Source organism: Silurus aristotelis (assembly GCF_946808225.1).
Source record: "Silurus aristotelis genome assembly, chromosome: 10".
Lineage (NCBI taxonomy): Eukaryota > Metazoa > Chordata > Actinopteri > Siluriformes > Siluridae > Silurus > Silurus aristotelis.
This window is the reverse complement of record NC_139583.1, coordinates 19,401,194-19,414,071: the sequence shown is the minus strand read 5'-3', so window position 1 is coordinate 19,414,071 and position 12,878 is coordinate 19,401,194. Positions and strand designations below refer to the sequence as shown.

General features: G+C 37.0%; 1 protein-coding gene across 3 annotated transcripts in view; it reads right to left on the bottom strand.

Moving 5' to 3' along the window:
* The window catches only part of bcl9l (bcl9 like), a 46,236-nt gene that overhangs the window by 13,302 nt on the left and 20,056 nt on the right, over positions 1-12,878 (bottom strand). For all 3 annotated transcript variants that reach the window (XM_083552595.1, XM_083552597.1, XM_083552596.1), the window contains exons 2-4: positions 4,384-4,453; positions 3,590-3,955; positions 63-185 (exon numbers count right to left, since the gene is read on the bottom strand). In XM_083552595.1, the coding sequence (XP_083408721.1) occupies positions 63-185; positions 3,590-3,875 (409 nt within the window). In that variant the 5' untranslated portion in view covers positions 3,876-3,955; positions 4,384-4,453. The remainder of the gene's footprint in view (positions 1-62; positions 186-3,589; positions 3,956-4,383; positions 4,454-12,878) is intronic.

Genomic DNA, 12,878 nt, shown 5'->3' with positions numbered 1-12,878 from the left:
TCTGCAGTGTTTTCTTTTTTACATGTATGAAGTTTGTATTTACACTATTGGGCTCCACTTACTGTGTGAAGTGGTGGAGGGTTTCTCCTCCTCTTCCTCAGTCTCGGCACCTGAGCACCACTCATCTCCACTATAAGGCTGCTTCTTCTCCAGCACACACCGCCGCTTTCTGCGTATTGCGCCATCTAGTGGATAACACCAACAAAACACAATACCAAACTAAATGACGGTTTTGTGAATAATTTTGTCAGGAAACACTAGTTAAGGACTCTTTGGCTTGTATATGTAAGTGATTGTCCAGTGAAAGAGTTCCAAAATATTTTACACACAGTCCACTGTTTACAAGACAAAAAATGTCTGTCCACAATACCTGATTACAATAGTATATACCGCACGCCCTGTCCTTAATAGGGAGTAACCGATCCCTATTTCCATTTGGGCTTTTCCCCAAACACTGTGTGCCAGTCATGCATTATTATTTAAATAAAATTCAAATAATTTTCTCTGGCATGCTAAAATGATAAGATGAGAAAATATTGTTCATTATCTCACAACCTTAAATACCAACCAACCAGACAAAATATGAGAGTCAGACAAAGAAAATGCATGCAAGGGGGTGTGAAGTTAACTTGTGGTGTCATTAGCCTGTGCAAGCATTGTTGGAAGTGAGCAGAGATAAAGAGCTGACCTTTTCTGCATCCTCTTTTCATACATCATATTACATAAACGTGAGTCGGCTCTTGTACTCTCTGTTGCTCTTTCTATTCCTCTCTCGCTATCACTCTGAGCCCCCCCAACCCACCAACATACACACACACACACACACACACACACACACACACACACACACACACACACACACACACACACACACACACACACACACACACACACACACACACACACACACACACACACACACACACACACACTGACAAATCACTAGCCCTGACCAGGTGTGTGTGTGTGTGTGTGGGGGGGAGCAGTTTGATGTGGCACAGCAACTTGCATTTCATTTGAATGAGTCTCTGTTTGTTTTTCCTCAGGCTAAAATAAAAAAAATTAAAAGTGCAAGCAAAAATGAGAGTGGACAAAAAGCCCAAAAGTTCAAATTCAAAATCCTGTCCTCCTATTTTCACTGACTTTTTCTCACTACTCTGCCAACCTGTTACTTGTTGCCAGTTGATGGTGACGTTGATGATGTATCACAGTGTGCGAGTGTGTGTCTGTGTCTGTGTGTTCTTATATATGGTTGTACAAAATAGCTTAAATTATTTTATATTCAGAGTTCTTTTTTGAAAGACGCACGAACACAAATATGCTTTGCAACACACAACAAAATGCAATAAAAAATAAATGCAAATTAAAATGCAAACCAACCCCCATACACACAGTGACAGCGCCTACAGAGTATTCTCCTGTCTAACGTTAAACACGTTCAGGTTTAAGAAACCATGCTGCTGTATATGCATTTTCATGTGACTGTGTGTAGGCGGTGCAAAAACATTGGTATACAGAAACTAGTTCACTAGTCATTCTCCTTTGTTGTGTATTTATGCATTATCAGCACATATATATTTTTTTATTTCTATTAACAAATTCTATGTAAAAACTCTAAGTAAAATTACAACAGTATGGCTTCTCATATGTAGTGAAAATAAACGTGTGTGTATGCACGTGTGTGCAATTCTCATTACGTTGGACTGGGCATGTGTGTAAGTGTTTGTGTACATTTATGTGTGAAGGTTTTGGCATCAACCTCCAGCACTGAGTTAAGTAGGGAGCATGCAAGCGTCTGTAGACAATTTGAGTGTCTGTTCCTGTAGTTTAAACAAACATCTGCAAAGGTCAGTAGAAACTAACATTTATTTGCTTTGTCTATCAATGCTACTGCTTTGTCCACCCCTGTCCCATGCAAACCAGTCTTTGCTTATAATCTCTGATAATATTGAGAAACGCAGACCATAAAATCTAACTCCTCAATACAAAATCTCATAGGCCCAAGCTCCACCTTTGTAATCTCTACTCTTTTGCTCCCTCTAGAGGTTATTGATGGGATTTAGGTCATGGGTAAGATATAGACATGTCCTAAAGCATGATTAAACCATTTTGTTTAGCCTTGATATAAAACTTTATGGGTTATTGTCCTTTTGGCTGGTATACATGACCAAACTTTTTATTGTTAAATCTTTGTCATGTATTGTAACAAGGTTCCCAGGGGCTATGGAGGAAAAACAGCCTCTCATCACCACAAAGCATCCTTCTTTTTAAACTGTGTGGATGAGGTTCTTTGTGCATAACCATTCTTCTTCTTATACCAGCTCCACCTTGAATGTTTGTTGCTAAACAACTTTTTGTTTCATCTGACAACAGAGCATTGTTGTAGTACCAGAAAGTGTTTAGCAAACACCAGACATTTATGGCTGTGTTTACTTGAAAAAAAAAATAGCATTGGTACAGAATTGCTTATCAGCTTGGAGATTTAAAAACACCAGAACGCTATCATATCCTAAAGAGTTTCAACCTTGATTCTTGAGGAACCTTGATCCTTTCAATACAGCTGATATCGAGAACTGGCTGTTCTAACCTTCGTATTTGGGACAGTTATAAAAAACAAAAAAGGGGAGACTGGAAAGAAATGCAACAGAATTCATACATTTAAACAAAAGGCATTTCCATCTCAAAAAGGGAATGTCTACTGTACACCATTGCACATTGTAAAAATACACACACTAAAAATGTTTTCCTTTCTTTTGCTTTAATGGAAAGCTGTCACTTCATAGTGTATTACTTTGAATTGGAGGTTCATGAAGAACTGTTTTTAATCTAAGTCAAACCTGCTCTCAAAGAATATCTCTTGCTGTTAGTAAAAGCAAAACAAAGTGAAAAACAGTCCTTGCACTTTCACATGGATTCTGTCGAAGATTAGGTGTCATTGGTTGACCTGCACGCACTATTTAAGCTCACTAAGCTACTTTACAACCCTGCTAGCAGCTATGCACCTTTCTACTTGTGCTTCAAGTTGAAAACTTATTTTTTTTTTAATTTTTTAGATATCTAGAACATCCACAAATCTAGTAGTATGAAAAATTGTCAATTTAATAAGTTATTCAAAAAGCAACAAGGTTAAAAAATTTTCAAACAATCATAATTGGTATTAGACGAAGTAGGTATTTTAAAATAATAATCTGCATGTTAAATGAAGAAAAACTGTACATTGAGAGTTTCTCTAACCAACCAATTTGTAAATCAGGTAGTCTAGTAGCTAATGTTCTAGTGAATGCCTGATTTGTTAATTAAAAAGAAATACAGCTTTGTCTAATTTCATTTGTGTATTCACTTCCCCTTGTTGATAAATGACTATATAAAATTGGCCTCAGTTTCACCTGATATGTATACCCTGATATACAAGTAGAGCAGGATGTAATGGATAACCTCATAGGAGGTTGTAAATACTATGAGTTGAACAAAATTGTAAAATATATATTTTTAAGTTTCATTTTGTTCCTATAATTTTCAGTAGGTCAGTAATTGTGACATGTTGCTTTGTTAAGTCATGCATATGCATATGTCTGGCGCAAGACATTACCTTTAGCATCAGACTCCATCACTGGTGCAAGTGTATCTTTTTGTTCTCCAGCATCCACAGAGATGCTTCTCTCCCTTTTGGATTTGGTCTTCATGATCCCAACCACACTTTTTAGTCCTGGAGATATCTGGTTGGATTTTACTCCATGGCTCCCTGGCCCAGCGCCCTTTGACCCTAAGTTGCTCGCAGGTCCTTGCTGTTCCTGCTGATTCACATTTGGGATCTGTGACTGGGCACCACTGGTCACTTGCTTTCCATGATTGGTCAGTTTATTTTCAGAGTGCATTTGATTAGCTGATGATGTAGAGAAATACACGGGGTGTTGTTAAAGAAAGAAGATGTGTTTGTATGACAGTGAGCCTTGCACTGTAAAAAAAGAATGAATGGGAGAGTTTCAGAGTAGATCCCTATATGTATGCGTCCATTTATTTAAACAAAATTATATGCCGTCTCTCTTTCACACTTTAAAAACAAATTTATTCACACATTGTCCTTAATCAGAGCTCAATGGTCAATGTCAAGGACACAATGTCGCTCATGATGGGAATAAAATGAAGGACAAGCAAAAGAAAAATAAAGAGTAAAAGTAGCAATGGAGAGAAATGATTTCTAGCAAAAGTTTATTTAGCGCTTACTTTCCTTTAGTAATTGTAGTTGTAATACTATAAGACAGAATATGTTGACTTTGTTACAGAATTTCAGGAAAGTTAGTCAAGCAAAGAATGCTGCTATTCACTTATATGAGCTGAGACCTCCAAGTTATGAAAATGATGATGATATATCTCACGACTCACCTCACTTTAATAAAAACCGAAAGCTCTGGGTCATTCCTGCTTCAGATCTCCTCACTGACCACACATTGATCTGCAACACAAATATACAAAGATTTAAATGACAAATGACAGGCAATGGTAATGTTAATGGTAATTGCATTGGTAAATACAATTTATTTTAAATATGAGGGTCACAGCTCAGAAAGGGCAGGGAGGAGAGGAAGTGTTTAACTGCACCTTTAAAAAAAAAAAAAAAAGTAGGTGGAGACTGTTGCCTAGAAGTAAAGTTTCCCCTTTATTACAAGGTTCTCATATGACTCACAATTTAAAACCACATAACTACCTTACATTCAACACTATTAAGTGAATTGGTGTCTTTGCCTTCCTTTTTCAAATTTATTTTCAATTTATTACAATTTTAAAATACCATGATATAAAATGTTATAGTGATATAGAAAGTTTGGGCCAGCAAAATCATTAGTACATGCCTCAAAACAATACAAACACAACTAGGTGAGGTCACACAAACACACTTTTTTTGTCATACAGTTTTCAAGTAAAATTCAACACACACACACACACACACACACACACGATACTTATAATACCTATTTCTTAAGCAAAAGCAAAACCATCATCAAAGCTATAAAATATTTTTAAAGGCTACTCAGTTTACTACTCTTCTAAAGTTAGTATAAGTCAACAAATACACTGACTAGGCTGGACAAGTCAACACACACCCTTTCTGACTTAATCAGTGCTGCCAGGACTAGACGTAAAGCTCTCTTTTTACTGATATTCACATTATACATTATAGACAAGACATCCCCTCCAAGGGCTTTGGGTGACAGGATTACAAGATGCAATCGACAAATTCAACACCTTTACATCTGGAGTTAGTGCTGTCCAATTGTAATCCGACTGCCCAAAACTCCCATTAATACCAAAGTGAGAATGAGTAAGTGAATGATGACACAGCATTACTTTTCTGTAATTTACATGGGAAAAGGCACCTCTCAGTGCAGTCTAATGCAGTCTAAAGACTAATGCTGAGGCATCACATACACATCCAGGCCAAGCAGCTGACTGTCATAAACTACACTAGGAATCTTCTGTGTGTGTGTGTGTGTGTGTGTGTGTGTGTGTGTGTGTGTGTGTGTGTGTGAGAGAGAAAGAGAGGCTCTTTATTAGCGAGAGGGTGTGCCTCTGAGCCTATGAAATAGGTGTTAGGTGTTACGGATCATTGTGCAGACTTGTAAGAACATGGGAACTCAGTACATTTCTTTCTGTGTCTACAGGCCTTGACAAGTCATTTCCACAACTGTTGCACAAGAAAGACACACACACACACACACACACACACACACACACACCTTCCAGTAAGATGAAAGACCTTAGCTGGTGACGTTGACAGGCTCCCACACAGCTTTCCATCTCAGAACCATTTCAGGGTGATGACCTCAAAAACACCTTCTTTCAGACCACAAATGTCTTTCTGCTCCTGTCTGTGTCTCTCTCTCTCACTCACTCACTCACTCACTCACTCACTCACTCACTCACTCACTCACTCACTCACTCACTCACTCACTCACTCACTCACTCACTCACTCACTCACTCAAACACACACACACACACACACACACACACACACACACACACACACACACACACACACACACACACACCCCCAAATCGCCACTGCATCTCCCTGAAAGCTGCTTTTCCCTTTCAAATGCCGCCTTTCAGATACACCTCTCTAACTTTAAACAGTAACTTTCTCTTTTTTAGGTGCAGCTGTTGCTCATTTAACCATCTGTATTTCTTACTTTTCATCACATTTATTACTTATCCACCCATTCTCTATTCTTTTCACCAGTTATAGTCCTCACATTGCGTGTCATGGTGGGTGTAGTAGTAAATATTCAATAACTAGCATACGACCCACACAGAATATTCCGTTGCAGTCTTCACCATTCATTAATTTTTTGAGAAAACAAAAAATAGTATTGACTTCTAGACCACTTTATTATGTGACTCTATTTGTCCACAATATAAAGGTGTCAACCGTCTTCTGCTCATGAGAGGAAAAGGAAATAAAACCTAAAACATGTTCAAAGTTTTACACACATTCGCACAACTATTTTCCTCATACAGTCTCACTGCCAGATAAACGTCAATATAGACCATACACTCAAACAGAAACGATCTTTGGGAGGCCTTAGTTTGTGTGTGTAAGCTTAACCCCAACCCCAATCTTAACCACAGTAACCAAAAGCAATACCTATCACACATTTAATTTTGCAGGGATCAAACAGCGGTTTACATATACACATACATACATGCTCTGACAGCGACGGACAGTAATGAAGTAAATGTCGTTACTGTACTTGAGATGCTTTTTCACGTATCTGTACTGAAAAATGTTTTATTTGGGGGAACTTTAACTTCACTAGAGTTTAAAATCAAATATCTTACTTTTTACTCAACTACATGTTGTGAAATCAGTCGTTCCTCTTTATTTATAAATCGATAAAAACTTGAGCCACCATGCTCTGTTTTTAACATGTTTTGATTGTCGCTTGGGGGTATCGACTTAGCAAGAGCATAAAGTTCAGCGTCAGTTCAACATTTTCAGAATAATAAATTATGGACTCCTGAATCTAACTTGCCACAAAACCCATGGCCTTGTGTGTGTGATTTTTTTGAAGCAGTTGAAAAGAAGGTTTTGGGCTCATGATCATTTTAATAGATATCAATCAGTGTTTGACTTTGTTGACAGTTTTTGTTAAGTCTTTTCACATAAACTGTTGATTAAGCAAAGAGTCTTGTGAGAGAAATTATAATAGAACACAATAGCCATAATAAATCATAGTACTTTGGATACGTAAGTACATTTAAAGGCAATATATATATATATTTTGACTTTTAATTATTTTCAAGGGATTACTTTTACTAGAGTTATATTTACCTAATGTATCTCTACTTACTGAAGTACATGGTTTGTGTACTTCACCCACCACTGTGCTCCAATACCAACTTATCAGTTAGTCACCTAATTATTCCACATATGGCATTTTAGTCATTAGTAGCATATAATAGTACATGTCCTAACACTAAAAGAGTATGAATTTATGTTTGTATGTATGTGTTAATGGACCTTAATATTTGTTTTAATGCTTAGAAATGTTGCCTGACATTTCATGAAGTCTATAAATACTGTATGATGAACTGATCAGAGGTTGATCCCACCTTTACTTTGTCTTTAGGCCTTAACTTTTATAGTATAATAATGTAAAATACAATATAATATAATAATGCCCAAACCATTTCCAACACTGTGGGGTCTTCATTCTTAACTACAAACTCTATATGACCAAAATGATGTGGACCCCTGACCCTTACATTAATATGTTTGTCTTCCCCGCAAGGTTTTCACAAAGGTGGAAGCAGATCTCTTTGGATGCTATAGCATTATAATTTCCCTTTACTGGAAATACGGAGACTTGCCCAAACTTGTACCTGAACTTTAAGTGAGTTCCATGAAGAGTTCTCAACCTTCAAGATGTAGCCCAGGCCTCTCTGTCTAACAATCAGTGAATGATCATGTTCAATAATACTCTTAAATGGAATTAATGCTTTTTGAATGGCCAAATCCCCATAGCCACGCTCCAAAATTTAGTAGAAAGTCTTCCTAGAAGAGTGAAGGTTATTATAACAACAAAAATGTATGTAATGGTCAGGTCTCCAAAATAAATTGGCCCAATCAAATAAATAAATCCATTTGATATTAGGAATGCCCAAACCAAATCTGTAAAATTATGTTTTTGTTTGACCAGTAAAACATTCAGATACATTCTGACAAATACATTTATTACTAACCTCAATAAAAGTATTTTATGGAATGCGAATTAGCTGCCATCATTTGCTCTCTCTTCATCAGCATGCTTCGAAATTATGTTTCTTTATCCTCTGTTGACCAATATGGACATTTTGCATGTACTGCACATTGCACTGGTTTCAGAAAAACAAACTGCACTTAAATAACCTGCTATTGGCCTCTGATCAGGGTTGTGTCTCCTTACTTGTACTCAACCTTAGTGTAGCTTTTGACACCATTGATCAAAACATTATACTTGCTAGACTAGAAAATGTTGCTGAAATAAAGGGAACAGCTCTTTCCAGGCTTAGGTCTTATTTGACTGATCACTATCAGTTTATAGATGTAAATAGTGAGTTCTCCACACTCTTTAAAGTAAAGTTTGGTGTTCCACAAGGATCTGTCTCAGGCCCACTGCTTTTCTCTTTATATATGCTGCCTCTTTGTGAAATTATACGTCAACATGGAATTAGTTTCCATTGCTTGATGATGATACATAATTGTATATTTCAGAAAAGCCATGTGAGTGGCTCGGTAAATTGGGATATTTGTATGCTGTCGTACCCTCACGCTTGCATGTTCTCTCAGGTTTGTTTACGGTGGTGTGGTGGGCCGTCTCTTATACCAGAGATCACTCATGTCTGTGTTATCTTCTGGCTCTCCCTTTTAGTTTTAGCGAGTCTTGCCAGAGTCTCCAACTGCACAGTGTCCTAAACTTAAGCCACTCTGTGCAGCTGGGAATGGTTTCAAATCAACGGCCTGGGGATCCATGAAACTACGGAGTGACACAGGAGCTTTGATGTATTTGAACTGTACTACTTTTAGCTGTAATTCAGTGTAATTCAGACATTCGGTGCCACCTAGATGAGGATGGGTTCCCTCCCCAGTCTGGTTCCTCTCAAGGTTTCTTCCTTATGCCATCTAAGGAAGTTTTTCCTTGTCACAGTTGCCACCAGCTCGCTCATTGGGGGAAATTTACACTTATAAAGAACATCTTATTTATTCTTTCTTACCAAATTATCTGAGTAAAGCTGCTTTGAGACAATGTCCATTGTTAAACAAATAAAAATGACAAATACCAATGAATTAAACTTGTGCATGGCAACAGTGGAAATTTGAATGAGGGGAAGAGAGAGAGAGAGAGAGAAAGAGAGAGAGAGAGAGAGAGAGAGAGAGAGAGAGAGAGAGAGAGAGAGAGAGAGATCAACAGAATTGAGGCAATATGAACATTGGATAATGCTTTCCAATTTCCATTTATTTTCCCCTTCATTTCCACCAAAAGTGTCTCCTTTGTTTGTTCTTCTGCATTCCTGTAGACCAACTCAGTTTTTAACAGTACTAAGTGGAAATTGCCATCCTGTGGAATTCTAGTCTTTTAAAGAACGGCAACCCAAATACCTCAGTGTTCCTGTTTAGGCAGCCACATGCTCCATAATCTCTTATACAGTCTCCAGTATTATCAAATGCACAGCACATGTTAAATTAACAAATTTGCTCCCAGATTATTTCTCTCTGTCTCTCTCTCTCTTTCTCTATCTCTCTCTCTATCACACTCACACTGACACACACACACACACACACACACACACACACACACACACACACACACACTTAAAAATCACCTATCTGCCTAGTTAACACAGCAGATCAAAGGTCAGTTTGTTCCATGCTGTTCTTTGGCCTGCTCAATGTGGGACTCACCGAGAGGTCCACTATGTCATTCAGCCTGAACCTTGAGCATAAAGAATTGACTAGAATGGTACTTTCATTCTTTATAAAAATCAGTTTTTCCGTTTTCCTGTGGTGCTGACTGAAACTAGGCGTTACGTAGACGACCACTTTGAGTGCAGAGAGTGCAGTCTCTCTCTCTCTCTCTTTTTTTTTTTTTTTTTTTTTTTTTTTTTTTTTTTTTAAAGAAATGAACCTGTGGTGCAATACACACAAATACTTTTTTTAGAAAACCTAGCACAGTACACAGTAAAGATTTTAACCTGCTCCAGAGTGCTCTGGACCTCTGACTAGTGTGACTATTCATCTTCCAACAAGACAACGAACCCAAAGCACACAGCCAAGATAACAAAGGAGTGGCTACGGGACAACTCTGAGAATGTTCCCGAGTGGCGCAGCCAGAACCCAGACTTGAACCCGGTTGAACATCTGATGCTGAAAATGGCTGTTCACTACTGCTTCCCATCCAACCTAATGGAGCTTGAGAGGTTCTGCAAAGAAGAATGGGAGACACTGCCCAAAAATAGGTGCCAAGCTTGTAGCATCATACTCAAAAAGACTTGAGGCTGTAATTGGTGCCAAAGGTGCTTTAACAATTTGTTGAGCAAAGGCTGTGAGTACATGTAATTGTTTTTCTTTTTTTTTTTTTTATACAGTTGCAAATAATGTTAATAATGAATTTAATCTATTTTGGAAAAAGGCTGTAACATAAAATGTGAAAAAAAGTAAAGTGCTATGAATTTTCAGATGCACTGTACTTTAGTGGAAATCTTGGACCAGTCAATATAATATGTAAAAAATGATTTTGGTGAAGTTCATTGAAATCAGAGATGGAGGAAATGTACACATTAATAATCACATTATTCAATTTGAACATATTAATCAAATCTTCATATGAATTAAGTGACAGTTGATCAGTCAGCTTCAAGGTTACTTGTAATTGAGAAAAGCTTTAACAAATACACTGAATGGACAAAGTATTGGGACACAACTTTGCCAGCCATATGTGGTTCATCACCAAACTGTTACCATAAAGTTGAAGCCACACAATTGTATACAATGTTATTGGATGTGGTAGGAAAATTTCATTTTCCCTTCACTAAGAGACCCAAACCTGTTCCAGATGACAGTGCCCCTGTGAACAAAGTGAGCTCCATGAAGATAAGGTTTACATGATTTGGAGTGTAAGATTATAAATAGCCTGCTATAGAGCGCTGACTATAGACCTAGTGTACACATCTGAAGTAAATTGGAATGCTTTCTGCACCCCAGGCCTCCTCACTGTACATTAGTACTGACTCTAAAAGCACCCTTGTGGCTGAATGAACACAAATCTCTAGAACCACACTCCAAAATATAGTAGAACATCTTCCCAGAAGATTGGAGTCTATTATATCAGCAAACAGGGACTAAATGTGTAAAGGGATTTTTAAAATGCACATATAATTCGTATGGTCTGCTGTTCACAAACTTCTGTCGATATATTGTAATATCATTCAGCACTATTTATATTTATTCAATTATAACAAAAATAAGAAAACAAATTAAATTGATTCGAATGCACTAAATTATGAAATAATTTTTAACAAACACTAAACTGAGGAACACTGAACAAAATGCATTATATCTCCAAAAATATGTAGTGATGGCTGACCATCACATATATATGCATCCTATCCCTAAAATGTTGACACAAAGCTGAACGTAGACAATTGTCCAAAAATTGTATGTTGTAACATTACAATCTAACTTGAATTAAGAAACCCAAACATAAAACATAAAGCACAAATTCCATAAAGTCATGGTTTGCTAAAGTTGGGAAGAAAACCATAAATAGCCTGCACAAATTACTAACCTCAACCCCACTGAACATCTTTAAGCAAAACTTGAACGCTGATGGTGCACCTGGTCACCTTGTCCTCCATCAATAATGTGCTTGTGGCTGAATGGACAGAAATGTAAACAACCATGCACTCAAATCTAGTGTAAAGCATATAATTATAATAGCAAAGAAGGGACAACTGTGGAATAGAACATTCAAAATGTGATGGGAAGATGTCTACATAGACTATATGGCCAAATTTGTTTACATCTGAGTATCACACCCATGTTTGGGTCGTCCACTAATCGCTCTCCTCATTGTTCACATTTTATTTTTTCTTGTAGTCCAACCCACAAATTTTTGTATTCGCCTTGCTGTAGCTTTTGCTTTCCTGCAGTTCATTATCTCAGATGTTAGAGAATGTTCGAGCTGAATAAAATGTTACAAGATGACTAGCAGCTTACGTGTAAACCAAAGGCTGTAGGAATGTGTGTGAATGTGTGAGAGTGTGTGTGTGTGTGTGTGTGTGTGTGTGTGTGTGTAAAGTGATTCACTGCCTACACATTAGGAACTGCTTTGACACCACCCACTTAACAAAATGACATATTTTATAAAAAAAAATCATTTAAAAATCATCTGTTAAAAAAAACTGCCAAATTAATTGTTTGTTGGATTATTTTTCAAAATGAAGAAAATACCAACAGAATTTATTAAAAGTATATATTTGTGTTAAATCAGCTGTATTCTGAAATATTAAAATATTCATAAATGAAATACAGGCATAAGTATAGTCAGAGCCACAAGAATTTATAACAGTGACCCAGTTTTTGTAATTGTGCCTCTGCATACCACCACAATGTATATCAAATAAAGTGACTGGAGTGAAAATCTTTTGAGTCGAGATTTACACATCCATTTTCTCAGTCATTCCACTTTTACAAGTTTGAACTTTTTTTTTTTTTTTTTTTAACAACTGACAATCAATAAGAAGTTTCATGACAAGGTTATGGTTCTTCCTTTTTTTCAAATTAGATGGAGATAATGAATCTAGTAAAGAAGTTGCAAACCTAGTTTGACTGTACGCTCAA